Here is a 22,805-nt window from a genome sequence, read left to right as displayed (position 1 = left end):
GGAAGACAAATCATCATGTATGGGTGTGTGTGGTATGTGATCTGGATTCATACCCAGATTGGTTGAAGGTGCCCTGCATATAGGCTAGAGATTGGGCCCATAGTATGCCACAGAAACAATCCTCTGACCGTAATGCTGCCACCACCAGCTTGTGAACATGAAGTGGTCATAATAATGTGCCTCAACAGTACATGTGTATATGTTTGTGTGTGTGATATATATATATAAAATGGCCACAAAACAATTGGTTCCTTTCACTGATTTAGCCAACCTCAAATGATAGTAATGCAAAGTGTGACTATGTGCACACACTTATTAATATTTTTCTTATCCCAGTATATTTATAATTGCAAATGTGCATACGACTGTCACACTCTACAGCCCTGACACACACATGCACATACATATACACACACATGCAAGAGTGGCTAAAAGAAGCGCAGAGTGAATCAGAGAAAGCATCCCCATGGCAGGAGAGAAAGCAAACACTTAAGCGACCAGCACACTGAATGCTGATGAGGCGGCCTCTTTATGTGCCGCTGCTTGAAGGGTACCAGCAGGCACAGTGTGGGCGGTTTCCACCCGCCTGCCTATACCCACAGCCTGTGTGTGCTCTCATTTAAGGATTTGGTACTTTTTGTGTTCAGTGCATGATTCTGCGGCATAACTGTGGCTTTGATGATAAAAAAAAAAAGAAACTGAAGTGAAAAACAGCACTGCAGAATCCAAACTTTACATCCAAACACCGGTGCCAAGAATCAATTAATGTTCTAATTAACTAGGAAGTGGCTTTGAGATAAAAACAGACTGCAGCAAGCAAGACGTTTGGATGTTTCTCGGTCTGATTAAAAACAAATGTGCTAAATCTTATATTAAAAAGTAGCAGTTCCTTCAAAAAAAGTATAAAATATATCTTTTGAAAAGACATCACATTTAGCCCAAAAGCATTTGCTTAACCAAGACATGTTTGAAATCCAAAATACATTTCTTTGCAGCTACAAACGCAGCTAATATAGCTAGTGGAAGCTAATAGAACGTGCTGATGCAAGATGTTTTATGTGCTTAGGCTGATACATAAACATTTATAAAACGTAGAAATTACTAGCATTCCTAATTAATGCTAATGTAGCTCATCTGAAAGGGCAGCCTCTGACAATTAAGACTTTACTACTTGATTTGGCCCAAAGGTCTATCAGTTCTACCCACTGTTCATCTGGTTATTTCTGAATAATAATATAAGATGATTTAAAAGGTGCTCATGTGTGCCACTAAAAATGTGGTACTACATTTCTTTGCCAGTGCTAAGGCCATATAGTGTGTTTACATGCCTGCATGTCCACGTGTACATGACTGCCCGGTCATTAAATAGATGGCTACAGGAGAGATGAAAATAGAGGCACTTCACAATCCCTTCCCTGTGCGACTGAGGCTGCAAAATTCCTCCACCTGCGTGATGCACTATAGAGGTACTTGGCGAGGGGTTGGGACTAAGTAGATTAACATTATAGAAAAATGACATTCATTTCTTTAGGTGTTACAAACACACAAAAACAACAATATGCAGACATCAGCCTTGGTTATATCATGGACAATATGCCATTGTTTGACCGTGCTCCATAGACAATGTTAACTGAAGATACTATCGTGGGGAGGGCGCAGTGGCACACAAGTGAGAGGTGCTTTTCAAGAAGCATAGAAAGTCAATAAAACCTAAAATCACACATCAGCACACTGTTTGAGTGCATTTTCAGTATGCGTTGAAAAGAACCTGACTGAGAGGCTGTTCTTAATACTAACTGCTAAATGCTTCACATTTCTTCATTAGCCATTTTTTGTTACATAGAAACAACATTGCTGTTATATTACCACTATAGGACATATACTACAATATAAAAAAAACTATAAGATTACTTTTGAGCATTTTTAAAGCAACAGACAACCAGACAACTGCTGCTATTTAAATAAGCCAACTTAATAGGCAATCACAACAGATGGAATCCTGATGCTATTAATCAGCTCAAGCCTGGCAGAGATGTTAGCAATGTCGTCAGAGCCACTTAAGCATAGTATGATAAACACATCAATAATCAGGTTGAAATATCAATACATTTTTAAGCAATTTATCTGTCACCAAACATGTCCTGGCATGATCTGCAACACTCGAGAGAAATTTGTGTACTTGATTTTTCACCAAAACACTACATAGAAAATATTTCAGCCATGGTGGTCACCATTAGGCTCCAAAAATAAACTGATGTCCTGAGTTCTTACCGTCCTCAGTCTCCTGCCACACGATGCCCTCCAGGTTGACGCTGGTGCCTGGCTCACACGGCCCCAGGCACTCTGGCTCCGTGGCTAAGGCCACATCAGACGTGTTGACAGCCACGGAGCGTGTCCGCACCATAAGCTGTTCACACGGAGAGGCGATGTCAGTATTTCCCACTGAGGCGAGGTGGAGAGGGGGAGGGGCTGGGGTGGAGACCGGAGACTCCATCTGCAGAAAGAAAGACACACAAGATCTCTGTTAGCAGGGATGGAAATCTTTGTGCTCACAAGTTAATTACATTGTGCTTCTTCAGCGAATGGTTAATTACAAATTACATAATGAATTTCACAGCAGTGAAAAACAGACCAAAAAAACAAAACAAAAAAAAACCCAAAAAAAAAACAAAACACAATACACAACGATTTATAGTATGTACAGTTACATATGCTACATTTCTGTATGAACACGTTTGGGTGCCATTGGTGCCAATTGACGTTCTGTTCAGCTTGTAATGATGAATGTAACGTCAAAAAATAAATAAATAAATAAAAATACATACATTGCACACGCACATACACACGCGCGCACACGCACACAAAATGTGGACCTTGCAACAGTTTGAGGTTTTTTCAATATGGTAAACAAAAAGCATGAAAAATGAAGCTGTGCATTAAAAGTTGGTTCTCTGTAGAGGATGTTTTCACTTAGTTTCACTTTGTGAAAAGTGAAAGTTTCAAGGATGACTTATCTACAACAACGGACGAAGTGGATTTCTGTCTTTACCCACATTTCCCCTCAGTGATTAATCAGTCTCCCTACAAATATGTGCATACTTTTTTCAGTATTAGAATTCATTACAAACATGTTTCCAAAAAAAAAAAAAAAAAACTGTGACGCTGTGCTAAATGTAAAAACACAATGCAATTATGTGTAAATTATGCAAACCCTAGATTTAATTGACAATAGTAGAAAGACGACATATCAAAATGTCGAAACTGAGAAATTTAATGTTTATTGAGAAATACATGCCCATTTTAATTTGATGCCAGCAGCATGTTTCAAAAAAGGTGGGATGAGGCAACAAAAGTCTGATAAAGTCGTGTTACGCTTAAAAACCTGGCGGAACATCTCACAAATAATTAGGTTAATTGGCAACAGGCCCGTAAAATGACCGCACATAAATAGAGCATTCCAAAGAGGCTAAGATGGGAAGGAGTTCACAGTGGCAAAACAGCAGAGAATTTGGAGAGATCATCACCTACAATACATAACATCATTAAAAGATTCAGAGAACTGAGAAATCTCTGTATGCAAGGGACAAGACTGAAAACATATCGGCTTGCCATGATCTTCAGGACCTAATAAGGCACTGCACTGGAAATCACTGTAGAATCACTGCATTGGCTCAGGAACTCATCTGAAAACCACTGTCTGTGAACAGAGCTCATCGATGCATCCACAAATACAATTTAAAACTTTACCATACTAAGAAACCAAATACGAAAAGGATCCAGAAACGCTGCCGCCTTCTCTGGGTCTGAGCTCATTTTAGATTCTGCATGTATTAAAACCATGTGGCTCCAAAGTAAGAGTGTCCGGATGCTAAACTGGCCTTCCAGCAGTCTAGACCTGTCGCCCAGTGAAAACATTTGTCACATCATAGAACGAAAAATGAAAGAAGTTGGTCTCTTCAGTTTCCAAACACAAAGCGTTGTTAAAAGAAGGGGTAATGCAACACAGTGGAGAACATACCAAAAAAAAAAAAAAAAGAAAGTATTTCTCAGTTTCAACACTTGATATGTTGTCTGTGTATCATTTTCAATGAAATACAGGGTTTAAAAAATTTGCACACCATTACATTCTGTTCTTATTTACATTTTGCACAGCTTCGAAACATTTTTGGAAACAAGGTTGTAAAATCATTTTAGTATTTTAAAATTAAAAAGATTAAGTCATTACAATACATCAAAAACCTCAAAGGCTGAAGTAAAGGACTTTGAGTGAGCACTGAAGCACCTAGCAAAAAAGCTCATGCCCCAGATTCTAGCCCTGACGTACCCCTCACAAATTGTGGACCTCATTAGAATGAGGACGTCCTTTGAGTTACTTAAGCTGCACTTCAGGAAAAGGCTCAGGAAAAGGCTCAGGAAAAGGAAGCATCTCATAGTGTGAACTCCAAGTCATTTACTTAAGACTCAGGCTGTGGTGGGTATGAACACTGGAACTGCCAGTAATTGATTCTACCTGTGCTATACAACCACAAGAGTTAACGGACCAGAAACAAGACAGAGACAGTCTGGAAGGCAAAGTGATCTCAAACAAGAAGGTGAAACCACACAACATTTTGAACTCCACACAGCCCAGCAGCAAAAGAGAAACATGAAGGCTTCAATGTAAAGAAACCTACCTAGGCAGACAAAAAATGGCAAGAAAAATCTGTTGACTTTCAGAACTAGAGTGGAATACAAGTTCAGATAAAGAGGAAAAACATTGAGATTAGATGAAAAAAGAAAGGGGCCTTGAGACACCCTCGGAGAAGTCCAATAGGATAATTATCACATTCATAACAGGCTCAGACTTTCCATTACTTTTCTTTTAGCTGCCGTGTGAAACTTAACACTAGAGAGAAAATCTAATGTCATCTAGACCACTTTGTGATTTATGATCACACATGACTTGCCAAAGTGGTTGCTGGTGTGCGAACAGTCATCGTCCAGCTGTCAGCTTTTACAGAAAATAAGAGCCTTGCTCAAGCATGCCGGAGTCCTCTTTTATGAAGGGGATATTTCAATCTAGATTGTTTTGAGCACTTGCACCCTAGCCCTATGAACATTTCTAATTGGAGAGGCTTTTGGCCAAATTCTTTGACAGTGAATGAGTTATTTAAAAAAAAAAAAAAAAAAAAAAACAACATCAACATCATCAACAACAACAAAGCATTATGAGAAAAAGAGGCAACAGACACTTTCCCATTAACAGTGTGTACAGTGGTGATCCATCATACACGGCTGATCTAGTCACATGGCAGTTATCAAGCCCAACATCTACTGTAGCACATGGTTATCAGCCATGTTAATTCATAGATAATCAGAATCTAATCTGTTAAACAGTGCAGCACTACTATCTGGTGAAACAGAGGACATCGAATGGAACAATGTCTATGAATGGTTCATTAATACACAGAAGACAGTGAGCAATACATTATTCAACGCAAATATTTAATGAAAGAAAATAACAGTTCCAACCCACGCAATCAACTCTGCCAGCACCAACTGGACACTCAAACCCATATACTAACTGTAAACGCTCTGCTACCAAGTACAGTGAAAATTAATGACACTTCATGTGTATAGGTACTTAAGTACCATTCAACATGCCTGTATTCATAATTGCTCTTTGGTAATTAATCTTTCACTGTGGGAAAATATAGTTCAATGGTGATTTTATGCTTTCAGGAATGTAAACACTGACAGTTTCACTCTTTTTCTGAAAGTGTGTAGAGTATTTAATACTTTGTTGTGACAAAGTATCGGACCAAATGGCCTCAGAAAAAGCTGTAAAAATGTTACACTGGCATTTATATCGAGATACACATTACTTTTCTAAGTCATACGAACCAGTCTGTGCTAGACCAGGCTTGCGTTTGGTCTGATCATTTTTCTCCGAGGCCGTTTGGTCTGACAGCATTTGGTCTGATGTTCAGTCACCAGATGTGAGTCATGACTGTTTTTTCTGGAGACTTGAAGAAAGTTCTGGACTTTTATCTTGAGGAATGTTGGCGATTCTGACGGAGACGGATGAGGATGTCCTAAAATGCACCCCTAGTGCTAATGAACATGTATTTGTATGTTGGTCAGTTAGAAGAAAAAGAAAAAAAAAAAAAAGAAAAAAAAAAGAAAAGAAAAAAAAAAAAAAAAAAAAAAAGGAAAATGTAATGTATGTTTATTTTTATGTTTATGTTTATTTTTGTCACAAACGGCTCGTGCTCATGTGAAAAATGAAATTGCAAATGAAGGCATACCACCCCCCAATCAATCTACTGAACACTAACCAGTGTAGCCGCCTGTTAGCAGGTGTAACAGAATTGGGAATTATCATTCCCATCCAAGTGTGTTGATGCAGCGACGTTGCATTAGTGGCAGTTCGGAAATGCATGATGGCTGGTTTCAAATAACTGTTTTCCATTAACCTCAGTTCGAAGTTCAGAAGGTTTTTTCTTCTTCAGTAAAGTATCGTTTTAGAAATATGAGGTTTTCTCCTGACAGCAGCAATACAGCAATTAAGTATGATGCTAATAACACAGCCCTTGTATCTTCCTTCAAAATGGTTTACTAAAGGTACTTTGTGTCACATCTTTTTAGAATGGACACTCATTCAGGATGAGCTTGCTCAAACTACTCTATTCAGTCAGGCATGTTAGTTTTTTCAGTCAAACTGACACTTTAATTTTTACTCTGCATACAACTGAGTCACTGCTTGTTTGCATGCGCTAACCAGCAGTGAGGATCACTTATAAGGATAAAGTCATTTACAGTCATCTCAACAATCTACCATGAGAAGCATGGAATAAGGTAAAATCTGAAGGACCTGGCTGAACACGGTGGCAATAAACCCCCCCAAAATGTGATTATAATCAACCTTTCTTGCAGACTGTGGTCGCGGAGGACATTAGACTTCAGAGACCTGCTCCATAGCCTTCTTTGAATGGGCTTATGACTAGTCAGTAAAACGTGCTTTAAGCACTGACGGGGTGAGCAGAAGTCCAAACAGGCCTGGATAACACACTGAAGGATGAAATACAACCCGGCCTTCCGCAGGGTGGGGGTGGGGGGGTTTAAGCGCTCAAAGCTGAGAATCGCAGATGGCAGCTGGAGTTACCCGCATACACTTAACAGTTCAAAGCCCAACTCCATTTCACTCGCTGAGTGAAACAAGTCGACCGAAAATGTGACGGGTCCACATGAGACGACGCTGCTAAAAAAGGGCTGTAATGCCTACTTGGACATTAAAACAACATCAGGTAAAATATGTTTTATATGTTAAACAATCATGCAGAAACATTTATTTGCCATATACTTTTCCATTCTTCACATTCAACTTAAGAACTATTTGAACAGGATTAGTTTTCCATGGTGAGTTTACCTGAGAGCATCTAATGTTTGAGTGATTCCCACGGGATAATAAATCTCGGTATAAGTTACAGAGATGGGAGTGGTTATTTAATTTGTGCTGCCTTTACTCCATAAAAAAGTGGAAAACAAAACATAAAATTAAATAAAAACATTAAATTAGCCATTATTTCGTTTACCCTAACCATTTACCTTGCTGTCATAAGTGAACACAGTGCATCATTAGTATCAACATTAGGTTGGGAATTCACAGCAAACGGTGAACTTTGCCACATAAAATACATTTTTTTGCAATTCTTACATACTCAGAGTTCGAATTGGTCCAGTTTTCTTGTTCCACCTTAAATGGTGCAGCATTACATTCTGGCACCTCAGGCGTTAATAACTGTCACACTATGAGGTGGAAAAGTTCAGAGAACACAAGTAAGCGCTTCTTTGAGTGTGTCCATACTCAATTCTAACAGTATATGAAAGTGTTTTACCAACACGTTGATTAGCACAGGATTAATATAACCTGAGGTTATTTTTATAGCTTGTTTCACAGAAGGTAAAAGAAACAGGAAAAATGGCACATTCGGCCGAGACTACAATCATCAAGAACGCTGGTAATAATTAGATTACCACAACAGACTTTAGATTAATAAATAAATAGATTCTATTCTATTGACCTGGCTGATCTGAGCTCATATAAAATGACATGAATAATGTGAGGGATCCATCCTAAAATAGTACTACAATCATGCATGATTCCTTATGCTAAGCAGCCCTTGGGTTAGACTCCCAACACTACAATCTACCATTGTAAACAGCTTGACAAAAAGCAAGAAAGAACACTTCAAGACAAACACCAGCTGCCCAGATTGTTCCACTAGCACAACTAACATTACATTAATGTTCTTCTGCAAGTTGTCTTCATATAAGCCTACCCCAAACAGCAGTACTTCAAAGACATCTTTACAGACATTCAAATATAAATAAAGAACTGATGCTCATAAAATAAACAGCACAAACCATAATATTTCAACAACTGCTATGATCACACTCTGAATTCACACTTGGCCTGAGTGAAAATGTGCTATGGGATAATATAACAGGTCAGGGTATGACACAGCTGCTATTGAATAATAAGAACTATTAGAGGCTGGTACTGATTTCTGCACATTATTCAAAAGTGAGAGGAGTGGAAAACCACAGGGGATGCTGTTTCTCCCACATTTACCCTGAACTGCCATTATGCTCATTAAAAAGCACAAATCAGCTACATGAATAAACCAGCAACATGACCCTGACAGCACTTAATTCTCCCATAATCATACAGAGCAAGAGAAACAGAAGGGAAACTGTGCGTTGCCTTATTAACAGCTCAGAAATTGCTGAACAAAAACGCAAAGAGAAGAGATTAATGGGCCCAGGGCACCAAAATCAAATGACAGAAAACATCTCGACAAGATATTAGTATCACTATAACTCAGAGCACTGGATGCAATGCACCAGTTTATGAGGAGCCTGAAACACAGAGGAGAAAGATCCTCTTGATAAAGACATTTCCCCAAAGAGAGAAAACTCTTTCAGACGGAGATGAATTCCCTTTCTTCTGGGGCCCTTAGCAACAGCTTCTGGTTGTTCACCTGTTGCTAAGAGGACAGATATTCAACATTTCCCACTAGACATCTTTGGAGGAAATAACGCGGAGAGAATAAAACAATTGCCTCTCACAGCGGCAAACAAAACAGCATCAATCTATCTGGGAATAATAAATGCGCCTCCAGCTGCAATCCACAGACACAATCAATGTTGCCTAAGAAGCAGAGAATATGCAAATCAAGTTGAAAAGGTTTCATCAACTGAGGTAGTACAGGGAAACTGGAAACCAGTGCTGGGCAGCACTGATAATTTTATGAATACATCATGGCAACATGGTAGATGGCATTAATAAAGTTAATGAGCCCATGTTTCCTAAACACAGCTATAGCAAGCTAGAAGATGATCTCATACAGTTTGACTTGTTTTTTTTTGGTTCTGCTTTTGTTAAAACTAAAACTACCCCAAAAGAAACTTTATACAGCATCGTAGAAGTTAACCAAAAAAAACAAAAAAACTTTATTTTAAACTTGCATTCAACTGTTTGCCAAATCAATATTGTTGTGCGACACATACAGATCACTGGATACCGCTTTCCCAAAATGTGCCATTGCCGGACTGCTTATTTAGGCAACCGTGTGGGAAAGTAACCGTAGTAATAAATGAACAGTTTTTCGTTTCCACCAAGTTTATTTTACACACCAACACTTTTCATCGGGTAATTTTTAGACTGTTGCCAACTCTGAAGTGAATGCAGGTACAAACACACTGGCCAATTTGCTGTTTTGACTAATTGTTTGCAATTTTATGATGCGAGTAAGGCACATTTGTGCACTTATTCTGCATTTAAATGCTGCTATTACATATGTACCAAACGTAGCACAATTATGCATGACTCATTGCATGAATTAGTCAGTTGGTTCTAAATCTCAATGCAGCACTTCATTTTTTAAATAGGTCACTGATTTAAAATTGAAAAAAGGCAGCTTCGCAAAAAGCTAATAAAAGTTGCATATGCTGCAAGTCAGGCTAATAAAATATTAGTATTTTCACACTTAGATCATTTACACCATGTGGTGTGAAAAAGGGGCTACTAAAAATTGACCACTGGACAATTTGGCTGTAAAGAAAACTATAAAAAACATTTTCCATTCCCCCTTAAATGGTGCAGTTGCATTGTGCTTAAGATGAGCATTTAAGGTGGAATGAGAAAATCTGAACAAGAAACTGGTGAATGTGAAGCGATTTCAGCCTTGTATAAAGTCAAAACATTGAGAGACATTTTACAAGAAATTATTCCACTTTTGTGGAAAAGTTTCCTGCTGGAGCTAAGCTAAAGCTTAAAGCAGAGCAAAATAAGTCTGGAATTTTGCATTTTTTAGCCTGTACGAGGACGTTAGCACATACAGAGACATATTTACAGTCAAGAGAGTAAAACGGATATAAAATGTTGTGGCTCCCAAGGTGGATTTTTATACTAAATGACAAAATAACCCTTTGGGTTGTTGACCACTGTTCGAGTAAGAGAGAACGGAACTGCAAACATCACACAGACATTACAGTTTGAGATTTTGTAGCCGCTTAGCGTAGCCTACCAATGCCTTCTCCAAAGACGTCTGAAACAGCCCATTTCTCCTGATGCATTAGAGCAGAGACATGATTTCACATGCTTTTCCTAAGACCTGAAGCTTTTATGTTTGATACGTGACTGAGGTACAACATGCCAACTAGACGACTTTAAGGCATGATATCTACAGTTCAACAGCTGTATTTCTACATAAACATCATAACAATGCTGTCTATGCTAGGTAGAAAAAAAGTGGTATGGATGTTGAATGTCACATGAACCAATATGTTTACAAGTTCATCTGTGTGAATGCCAGTGTCTTGCTATAGTTTGGTATGGGAGACGGTGGGGTTTTACTGTAATAGTGCAATAGGTCCCTGAACACAGACCAATCCAACACCAAAACCTTGAGTACTGGCTGATACTGATGCAACAGTTTTTCTTTCAAAACTCTTAACTCTTAAAACCCACTTAAGCTTAAGATGAGCAACTACAATTAGACTACTATGCTCAAACTACTGAAACGTTACCACCACACTATAAGGAATTCACAGCCGACATCACATTACCTAATGGTTAATCTGTTACAGGAATCAGATTCATGCTGATACTGATTCAGCCTAATATTAATAGCTGGTATCAGACTAGTGCCAATGTCTAGTGACACCAGTAGCGGTACTGACAATTCATAACCCAGCAATACTGGACACTCAAATACAGATTTTTGGTCAGATGTGTTGACATTAACCAGCCCCAAACATGTATGTTGGGAACTTGTATAAGCATTTCATTGGAAAGCAGGAAAAAAAAATCTAAGGGCTGTAATTTGTTCTAAGCTTTAAAGAAGCAGAGAGAGGAACATAAGCCACAGGCTAGAAGAAGTCAGCTAAACGTCTGCATTGAAAGCTACTTGGTCATGCCTTTAAGGAGTAATTCATCAGCTCCACTTCACGGGGTCTTTCACTAGCAAAGATAACTGACTTGTGCTGATCAAATTACTTATTTCAAGTCGTTCAAACAAGTCCACTGTTCTTAAGCATATGTTCTCCTGTTTTCCCCCCTCTAGCTGCTAAGCATTGACATTCATTCAGACATGATGCTTGAGTAAATTCTACTGCTGTATCTCACCTTCCTCTCTCTCCCTCCCCCTTCACATACACAAGTAGCAGTGCCAAATCACAACTGATAATCTTTAGCACTCCAGATACTCTCAGACCTAGAAAGCAGTCTAGACACTAAAGGACAGGCCTTAAGGAAGCAATATGTGGCCTTAGAACTCCTGCAGAATCCACATTTGAACCCAAACACATCAACTGTTCATAGAGATTTTCAGCATGAGCTGTTTCTGAAGGAAAAGAGTTGAGGTTGTCATGTGTGCTGCACCTGCACAGACAGATTTGATCCAGTGGCAGTCTGAGGTTTTCATCGATATAAAGCTCTACTGCTCTCTGGCTTGAAAATGATGCTTAAGGTTGAGCGTAAAAGAATCAATATGAAGCTGAAAACACGCTTTCAAGTAAAATTAATTCTCTCAATGTGGAATTTTAACATCATAAAATTTGGTTGCAGTGAGTTACTTAAGAAGCATGTGTCGGTGTAGCTGATGAGCTTTAGAGGACAATTGCATTTATTTATTTATTTATTTTTAATTTCTGTACAAATCAATCAGAGGTGTAAGCAAAATCATTCAGGGTGGTTAGATGTGAAACGGTTCATTAAGAAATTTACCAACTCATTTCTTTACAGTGATAATGATAGGAACCAGGGGTCACTATGTTTACAACGTGAATTAAGCCATTTTATTTACGATCAAAATTATCAGTGAGCCTACATATGCCTGAGTTTTTATGTAATGCTGAGAATGGTAAAATATTAGTAAACCTAAAAATACATGTTTTAATCGAGGACTAGAACAATGTCTAAGACATCCATTTGCAAAAATTTCATGCAACAGCTTTCAGGTTCATCACCATCAATGCGAATAAAACGGACTCCGTGAGTTCCTCTAAAACAGCACATTTTACAGCGAACCACTCTGAAATACTTTGTTTTCATCTGGACAATTATGCAGAAGTTTTTACTTAAATCAGGGACATTCCCTTTAACAAAAACTTCACTGAAGATGAAATATGCTTGCAATACTTTTTACAAGTTGCAAATATTAGAAATATCCTTACCTGTGCCCTGAACTCAGAGTTCTTTAATACTCTGATTTTTTAAATAGATAATACAACTAAAGTGCACAGTTAGCCAACCAAATTAAATTTAGGAAGATATGCTAGGCTGCCAATTAATGTTAAAGAGGTCAAACTGATTTTTTAGTATGTCACACTCTGAAGCGACACTAAACCATTTTGCTTTTTTCGACCATGATATAGTGATACAGACTTGAAACTGACATCCATGTCATCCATGAAATAAAGTACATCAAGTTTCTCTGTGACAATAAAATATGTCTAGATTTTAATGTCCAACATTTTGCATTTCATATTATTTTATCTTCCCAGGCAAAACACTGCACCCAAACAGGTGTTCTGGCTCCCCAATAAAGCCATAACACCAGCTAACCAGCTCTAGGTTCCTCTGTTATAGTCACAAAATGAGTAGCGCAAGTTTTAAACAAACCCATAATCTGAAAAGACACTGGCGATATAAAATTACTGTCATGTGCGGCTGGCTGCCCAAGATGGACAAGCCAACATTTATTGTGTAGCTAATAATCAAGCTCATGCACATCGGAAGTAACAGGGCAAATCTCAAAGTCAGCAGCAGACATTGATAATGAAAGCTGCTAAAATGTGTGGATCATAAATTTTACATATATTCAAAACATACTGGGGGAAAAAAACCCTCGCACCTCTCAGAACAAAAGCACAGCATGGTTCATAATTCAATGCATGACTTACAGTTAATGTCACAACACACTGACCTCTTTCAACCTGTGAAAGCAGCCACTTCAAAACATTTGCAACGAACACTCAGGCGCTCAGAACTGGTAATACCTGGAACTGTTTTTCATGTGTGATCAGCCACTGAGCTGACGCTGATAATGATGCTGTCATTCCATTTAGCAATGAGCACATTTCAGGTTTCAAAGACATCGAGAAAAAAATCCAGATAGTAATGGAACAGCTAGAATGGACACAACGTTCATCAAAGGGAGGAAAACTGCAAGAATATACTGACAGTAAAACTTGGGTCACACAAACGGAGAGATGACTGTTGCCTTCGCACCACATTTCAGAATGGCATTCTGAGCACAGCCCAAAACAAAGAATATAATTAATTATGGATGCACAAATATGAAAACCGCGGTGCTCATAGCAGATATTTTTCACAATCATACCTGCCAATACTAATGCATAAACTAGAACTGAGAGATATGGCAGTAATGTAACGTCACAATGCTTCAGTAGGTTTTCCCCAATACATGATGCATGATTTTTCATTTTTTGGACATCTGATGAGTTGAAGAAGACAAAGTCATGTCACATTTTTAAAAATACTATCAAAAACTATTAATCTGATTATTTGTAGTCAACATTTTAAATACAGTGTTACATTAAATCCAATTAAACGTATCTAACTACGCTCTGTTTTAAGTCAAACAAGCCGATGGGAAGTGTTTAATTAATGATATCGACATTATGCTCAGAAAAGCATGATCATTTTAGATTTAATTTATCACAATAATGATAAATACTGTCATATAGCCCAGCTAACAAAAAGAGTTCTGAAACTGGCACTATTTGAGAATTGTGAGTAACATTTATTTGTGTAGGGTTACAAATGCAGTAACACCCTGCTCTTCCAACTACAATAAATACAACCGTTTAGGCACCTCTGGGCACATCACACATTTAGCTGATCGACTAATTGATAAGTTAACATCTACAGATAACCCACTTCTGCAAACTTAATGCTGCACAATTATTATTTACTTGCTGGATATTATTTGACATAGTACTTTGTTTTGTTTTACCCAGTATGTGCAAAAGGCATGACACATTGTATATATTTTCCAATATGTTAAACAGAAATGTTGCACTAAAATGTGCAAAATGCTATATTTAAGTCTCTTCCCTGTAGATGATGTGTTATTTTCACTTAGAAAAATCACTCATTTGACTAGGAGTTCAAATTTCTGCATACCTCAAAACATTTTTTGTCACATCAAATATTGGTTTAAAATCTACATGTCTGTTCGCTCATTGACTTATTCATCATCTAAGCCGCTTATCCTCCAACCTAAACAATTCTAAACATCTGTCTGATGCCGAGACGATTCCAATATCATTGTGCAACCCTACAATCAACGAATCATCCAACAACCAAAACACTAATACTAAAACCTTGATATGATTTATCAGCTCATATTCACATTGACTGTTTCTGAATAGGTGGGGTGATATGTAACGTGCAGTATATCTGGCAAGCATGGATATTTGGCAGTTTAAACCATCTCAGTTATATCTCATCTTCAGTTTTCCCCCTCTCTTTGGGAATGCTAAATAGCCCATTATGATGTCAACTTTCCCAGTACAGAGGCATCAATCATCAGAAGAAAACATGCACACTCTTCTGTTCTGTACCTAAAAGAAAAATCTTGGCAGTGCTGGGCTGCACAGCTTGGAACAGATAAGCTAAATTCCAATTTGCTAACACAAACAGTCATGGTGGAGCGGTTGACTGCCATGTTCCTTCCACTCTGATCTTTTGGCTGGCTAGTGGGCTGGCTTCCACCCAGCAGGTGCTTGGAGCGCCTTTCTCTGACTGGATCCCTGTCTGACCCCTCCCCCATCCGGCCTCCCCCTCTCTCTCTCTCTCTCTCTCCTCAGTGCAGCTGGCTGGCTCGCCCTGTATTGTTTACTGCCTTGGGGGAGGCGGATGGAGGCCCCTGAGCTGCCCTCTTTCCTTCAGCAAAAAGGGGCGACCTGCATTCCTCACGGCTTCTGTCTGAGAATGAAAATTAAAGCCTTAAAAAAAAAAAAAAAAAAAAAGGAAGGGGGAGGGGGAGGCTATAAATTTTTCACTCACACATGGAAGACTAACTGCAAGCACTGCTACTCATTCTCCAAAAACTAGATAGACACCCTGGCTGCTTTCAGGCTTGCTGGAATGGCAGAGAGAGGACAACACATGTTTTAATGATGAGAGCTGTTGTCAGTTAGAAGGGGGTGCTTTTGTGTGAACACGGGCCAAAACCAAATTTTGTTCCTTTTCTTGTCTTTGACACGGGGAAAAGCCAGCCAATTTTACACTGCTTTGACTGTTCTGTCAGGCCACGTCTTTGCCTTTTCTTATATGCAAACGAGGAGCGGGTGGGAGAGGGGGGGCTTAGTAAGACAAAGAAATGATCCAGATGTCAAGTCAAGCATTGATGAGGTGCAGCACATGCAGGGGAGAGAGAGAGAGAGAGAGAGAGAGAGAGAGAGAGAGCCCAATCCAACTACCCCACCTCCTCCACAGCACCCCATCTCCCTGTGTGACCGCTAGTCATTCACCAACAACAGTATCTATTACAATAATAATCCCCATTCTTGTCAAGGTCACCCTCTCAAGAAGAAGAGGTTGGGCTGCAGAGGAAATCCAGATAAGCAGCTAAAGGAAGCACAGAGGATTTCTCCCTCTTTAGGCCCACTGCTTACTCATGCACCTTATCTTGCACCAAATAGATCCACACGTCCAAATCAGTAAGCTTCCAGAATCAACAGATTGTAACACTACGGCATCCTTTTAAACCGCAACCCTGCCTCTAAAACCCTGCTAAGCCAAACTACTTCAGGCACTCTGAAACTAGCAGGCAAAATAGACCCATTCATCAAAACAATGTGATCATTAGGCCTACTTTCAAATGTACTGCCTGTTGATTGCTTGATAGTGGAATTCAGAAAGGAACAATGGCATTAATTACATATTCATGACAATAGAAAGTCCTTACTTCACCCTGTGGAGAAAACTGAGAAAGACCTAACACAGGAATGAATACGCCACTGGCTGTAAAAACAGTTTTTATATATTAAATTTTTTTTTAGAATGCAAATATTACCGTGTTCTTCTACGACAGATGAGCTTTTGTAACCCAGCCTTTCAAGGCAGGTTGTTATTCAGCCAGTGAGATTTCCCTAGAGACCTCAGCCTCAAAACTATTTATAGAAGTCATGCATTCGTCGCTTCCTCTAAACAGAGGCAAGCCTCCATGTGGGTGGTACTACCTCCAACAGACACAACATATGTGGGCTGCAGTAAGGAAACGTCTGTCAAGTTTCTTCAGAGAAATTCAGCTTACATGACGAACCACAGCCTCAGGGTTAAACCAAGCCACTTCTGAAATTACCAGTAACATCACTTATTACTGAGATACTGCTTACATTCGCCCATGTTATTTGAGGCGATTTGCTTACAGACACGCCGAACCAAGTGGATCAACCGCCAGAAGCTGATCATCGGTTTTGCTCAGAGTGGGTGTGAAGTTTTAGAAAAGCTTCTCGTCACTTTCTCTACAGGAAGAGTTACCTTACTGCCTAACATGTTCCTTCCATGGTTTCTCAGTAACGGAGACTTTAAAAATATGGGCTCAGTTCACCAGTGTCAAAATGTCAGCTTCCATAAAGGGTTTTCCATGATTCATGAGAAGGAACCAAGGCTGCAGTCAACAGAGCTTTTAACCCTTAGCTAGCAATCCATGTACACTATGAATGGTCACTCACTGCATGAGCTTAAACTGTGTTATTTGGCCAAATCCCATTTTTTACCCCTACTGCTTGTTTTTGAGTGTCACTTTGCCCCTTGGAATTGAGTTACAAGAGGCAGTGGTTGAAACGCTCCCTACAAAATGGGACCCTCAAATAAATATTACTTCATTAACAGCTACTAACGCAGCTCTGTAGGTAACCCTGCCCGTCTGCAGTGACAACAGAGAAGAGTAAAAGTTCAGCTCCTCACTGCTGGGCTTTAGCTACATTTAGGGAGTCACATGCCTTCAAAGAAGGGGGATGACAATTCTTTTATCGCCCACCCATAATTCTTCGGTGATTTAAAGCTGAAATCACTATTCTCCAGCTTCTTGCTTGTTCCACCATTAATGGTGCAGCAGTTCTACACATGTAAGGTGGAACGGGACATTGAACTATCTAGCTACTGAGACATGAGCATACTGCTAGCAATTTTTATGCTTGTTATGAAAAAAGACTATAATACACTGAAAGGACATTAAACTAATATAATACAATGGTTACTGTAAACATTAACAATGATAATCCTCACATTTGTGAGTTTCTTTGGTCGCTTGCGGAGCAATCTTGCCATCTTTTATCTGTCATAACACTCCGTTTGGAGGGCCAGGTAGCCTCAACACTTCAGCCTACATTTACATTTACCGCATTTAGCAGATGCTTTTATCCCGAGCGACTTATAAGAAGTGCTTTGTCTATCTAGAGAATGGATCTTTGCTAGTTACCAACAGGTTAGAGAGACGGACAGTCCTGAGCTCAGAAACTGCTAGAAGCAAAATCACCCTAGGCCTCTATCTTAACAAAAAATTCGAGATTCAAAATAGAGGTGTAAGGGCCAAGTGGTGGGGCGAAGGGTGAAATTGGACCGGTCCTTTAACCGTCCACAACATTGGTGCCCATTTATTAAAGCTTCCATTCTTTTTCGCTGACCCTTTTCAATTTTTCAGAAAACCTGAAAATTTCAGTCATAGGAGTTTGTTGTATCTTCTGCTTTTCATGATCCAAGTAAACCCAAACACATTCAATGATGTTGATGTCTGGAATCTGGGGTGGTTAGTCCACTGTTCACACCAGCAGCATCTTTTTTTGATTGGCTTTCTCAGTATCAGCTACACATCCTTTCAGTTGCACAGCATTAAGCTGTTTTCTAACAATGGAACACTGGACAGAAAGGCCCGAAGCAAGAGGGGATTGAGATTGTCTCCCATCTTATAAAGATAAAGCTTTGGGTACACTATCTGATGTTTTGGTGGTCCACCTCTGGATTATCTTACATATAATATCCTCAGAAACATCTCCTGAAAAACAATATCCTTAAGGGTTGTTAAAATAGCAATTACATAAATGAAAAGTGACCTCTGACTCTTCTGCACAGTACAGTATATCAAATCATATATCATCCAGCAAGCTAAATTAAATGTCCCCATGAGTCCACTTTGGGCATTCCCCTCCCCACCCAGTGTGTGTGTGATATATATATATACACACACACATACACACACACACACACACACACACACACACACACACAGCCCTCTACATAACCTACTGTAGTTTGCTTATATAGATACTTGATTATCACACATCTACATACTGCTGAGGAGAAAACACTTCACTTAATTTAAGAGCAGCTTTAGTGACTCGTGTGACAAACTCAACTATCCAGCTCCGGAGTAAAGACCACATCTGTGTGCCATGCAGCCAGACAGATTCTCACCCAGCTAATTCACTGGGCCACCCACTAGAAGGGAAAAACAGAACATGTTTCTGAGAGCACGCTGCTCCACTACCTTTGGCTCACTGTGACCTTTGAGAAGTTAACAAAATTGCTTTGTTGAGAGTTTCCATTTGTTTTTAAATAGACAACCTTCAAATTATAACCACTACACCATCCACAACAACCTCCACAGGTAATCATGAGCATTAAACATCACTCCTTAAGGGGCACCATGCTCACTTATTAATTTCTCTCCATAGCATAATCTCCTTCTGAAAGGCTTTGTAGAATGAATTAGGGAGGCCCCGCATTCAGCGTGTGGAGAGGAGGGGGCGGCAACTAGCACAAGGGCCTGCTTGATGCGGATTACCATAGGAAATAAAATCCTTTCATCTAACCCTGTACCGTTTTATTCAGCAACCAAGCCTACACACAGCGGAGCACTCGTTTTGGGGCATTATGAATCATGCTTCACTTTTGTTCTGTGATGGGTTGCACAAGTTTCACATGTGATGCTGCTTTTTAATCACAGATTTAGCGTTTCGTCAACACTGTTGGAGGAGGGTTTTTTTCTACAAATGCACTGGATTTTTGCTCAAAACACGAAATCAGCAAGCTGCCACTTTATTGCTTTTATATTGATCCATGTGGCACTTTTTAAGTTGAATCAGGAAAGTGCACTCGCGCTGTGCTTGACCACTACCGATAAGCCTGCCAAAATATCATAGCATAATTACACCCCACACAGTGCGAGTTTTGAAATTAATAACAGCCCCAATCTTAAAAAATACGTTTGGTTACAGGGCTGGGCAATATAACAATATTTATTGTAATAGTGATAAGTTACATCATAACATATCACAATATGCTTTTCTGAGAATATCAAGAATATTGTCAGAACTTAAAACACTTTCTAATGGTATGTTTGTTTACAAAAACATGATAAACACTGGATTCAGAGATTTCACTGCATTTTTAAACATGGTGCTACTTTGTCTGTTCCAACCTCATAAACACTGCGGTATATTGTGCATTGTGAAAACTTTGAAGATCATGGTATTACATTTTGACATATCTCCCACCTCTAACTGTGCACCTTTATTTTTCCTCCTCTTTGCGTTAAGTTTTATTTCACAAGGATATAGCCGGTACTGGCACATTATTACTGTGTTGTCACCTGCATTCACTTCAGGAGTTGTTGATTGCATTAGGAGAACGTTTCGCCATCATCTCTACATACATCTGATGTATCACCAGCATCACCAAACACTTTTTCTTTAGGCATTTTTAGCATTAAGTGCCAAATCCATGAAAATCATAAACATGAAGCAGCCTTAGAGCTGTTTTACACAAGAGCTAAAGAAGACAGCTTTTCAACTCTGTGATACCACCGGTGTTTCCAAAATGCACTTACTCATATTCTTCAGAACCTTCATATTTCATAAGCTATATTCAAAAGCTGGATATGAGGCTGTAACCATCTTCTTTCCAGTCAAATAGACAGTGATATAATTTTAAACCCTTATAATAAAAGAAGCTGAACTCATTCATGGACCCATTTTTCCACAAATCTGGGCTATAAACAGATGGCATCTTAGTGATCTGCTCTGTAAAAATTATTTTTATTAAATAATACAAACAGCGTGTGAGATTTTTGGCTTTCAGCGGTAAATTTACTGAAGTTACTGAATAACTTGCCTTACAATTTGGTCATATAAATTCAGATGGACAAATCAAAATATACCCTGGAGAACAAGAGATTAATGTCTGTAACCTGCCCCTTTGGTGTGAGAAGGTCCTAAAATGTACACTATACTATAGATGGCTTTTGTAGGCATGATATCTGCTTGCAACACCGAATGCTTTTGTATAATTTCATGTATTCTACGCACTGTAGAAATGGTGTTAGAGTAGAAGATCACATCAACATATTTAATAGCTCAGTTATGTTCATGGAATCGTGTTGCTTTGCGATAGTTTGTATAAAATAAATCATTAACTATATTTTTAAAACAGGCAGCTGCCTTTCGTCAACAGCTAGCTTTAGATACTCAAATGTTCATGCAAGGCGTTTGCACAAATTGAATTAACGGACACAATGGATTTGGAGGGCTGGCAAATCAATCATGTCAATCACGTCTGGTAAATTAAAACAGGCATGTGCAGGACAGATTTCCCCCTAACGGAAACACTGCATGCAGTCTAAATCAGGCTAAGCTTTCAGCCTAATTAGCGTAACCTGAAGAGTGGCACCGTCTTAATGTGGACTGTCTATATGAAGACAGCCGAAAGGATAAAAAGTTGTGAAACAGCAGCTTTGTTAGTTTACTGGAAATACTCTCTTATGTAAAAGTGTCAGGTTTGTGTCTTCATATAGAGGGCATAGCTTGTTTACCAGTAGAGACACACATAAAAGAAAAAAAGAATCTCTGTTAAATCAGAACGCCTCACTTCACGGTCACGTTTGATCAGTCACAAACCATGCTGTGCTACCGGTGAGTCACACATCACAAGAGAAAGCCTGTATGGAAGTCGGTTTGTAAATGTTGCGTCAAACATGCAAATCCTCCACTGACAACACATGCATCCTTCAGGATAAATCCCCACACGTACCTTCTCTTTGATTCAATCACAGCTTAAACAACCCCTTTTTTAAGCCTGGCATGGAATGACTTAAAATCCGGACTTCACAAATTACAAAAATTTAAAACAAGCCAAAGAGAATGCTCTGAAACCAGCTATGAACAAATGCCTCTTACACAAGGCTGTGTTATTCTATTGCTGAAATCTTCCTCAATACCATCTAATCTTCTTAAAGGAATCTTTCCTGTGACACTAACCTCATTAGGGAAAGAGTAATTCAATCCTCGGCACAAAGATGTCAAACACAGCAACAGACTTGTTAACCTTCAGGTCTTTTTATCAGGTAATGTTTTGACAGAAAAACAAGATGTGTAGGAGGACTAAAAAGGAGGCTCGGCCTTTTCCCCCGGCTCAAAACAAGCCAAAGGTGGTACCTCGAGAAGCGAGGGTGGAAAAGGGCACCCTAACATACCTTGCACAATTTCAAACTCAACATCTACTTGGGGGAAAAAATTCTCTGATAATTTTCATGTACACATTTGCCGTCAATGCTGATGCCCATATCATTGCTGATATATTGAGACCAGACGCACCTGAAACCAAAGAGAACCGGTGCTGAAATAGGAAACCATAGTTTGATTATGCTTCAACAAAAATGATTCAGAATGAATATATGAACACAAATCCCTTCCTGCATGTCTTCTACATGGCCAGGGTGGTTAAACAGGGTGTCCCAGAGAAATGTACATCATTTCGTAGTCTAATAACTTGGCCAATTCTTCCTCAAATGATTTTTTCAAGTTGAAGAATGGCGTTCACTAGAAATGAAAAGGCATTATGTGTTAGAATATGCTCACAGTCAAACAAGAGTGTTCAGTGTGCATTTTCTAGAAAATTCAATAAAAATGCATCATTGTGAATTTTTGATAAATAAACCTTGAATTGTTCAACATGAAGCCTGTTTAATTTCGTTTGCCAGGACATGTAGTTACTCAGATATTCACATCTCAAATGTCAATTTTTTGGGACACCCTGTACTACGGGGCCAAGTGCTCACTGGTTGGACTGGTTGACTGTTGCACAGAGAAAGATGCGTCACGGTCATGCGGCCTAGTCATTAAATAGGACTTGCTACAGGAAATCAAGACTAAAGAGTTGAGATAAAATCAAACCTCTATCTGATATTCTCGCTAAAGACAGACTAATGGTGCCAGACTATCTTATATTA

General features: G+C 39.1%; 1 protein-coding gene across 2 annotated transcripts in view; it reads right to left on the bottom strand.

The window, feature by feature from the left end:
* The window catches only part of znf609b (zinc finger protein 609b), a 56,406-nt gene that overhangs the window by 19,716 nt on the left and 13,885 nt on the right, over positions 1-22,805 (bottom strand). For both annotated transcript variants that reach the window (XM_017709816.2, XM_017709815.2), the window contains exon 3: positions 2,272-2,494. In XM_017709816.2, the coding sequence (XP_017565305.1) occupies positions 2,272-2,494 (223 nt within the window). The remainder of the gene's footprint in view (positions 1-2,271; positions 2,495-22,805) is intronic.

This window comes from Pygocentrus nattereri, chromosome 15, assembly GCF_015220715.1.
Source record: "Pygocentrus nattereri isolate fPygNat1 chromosome 15, fPygNat1.pri, whole genome shotgun sequence".
Taxonomy (NCBI): domain Eukaryota; kingdom Metazoa; phylum Chordata; class Actinopteri; order Characiformes; family Serrasalmidae; genus Pygocentrus; species Pygocentrus nattereri.
Note: the sequence above shows the minus strand (reverse complement) of the source record. Positions and strands in the feature narration are given on the sequence as shown.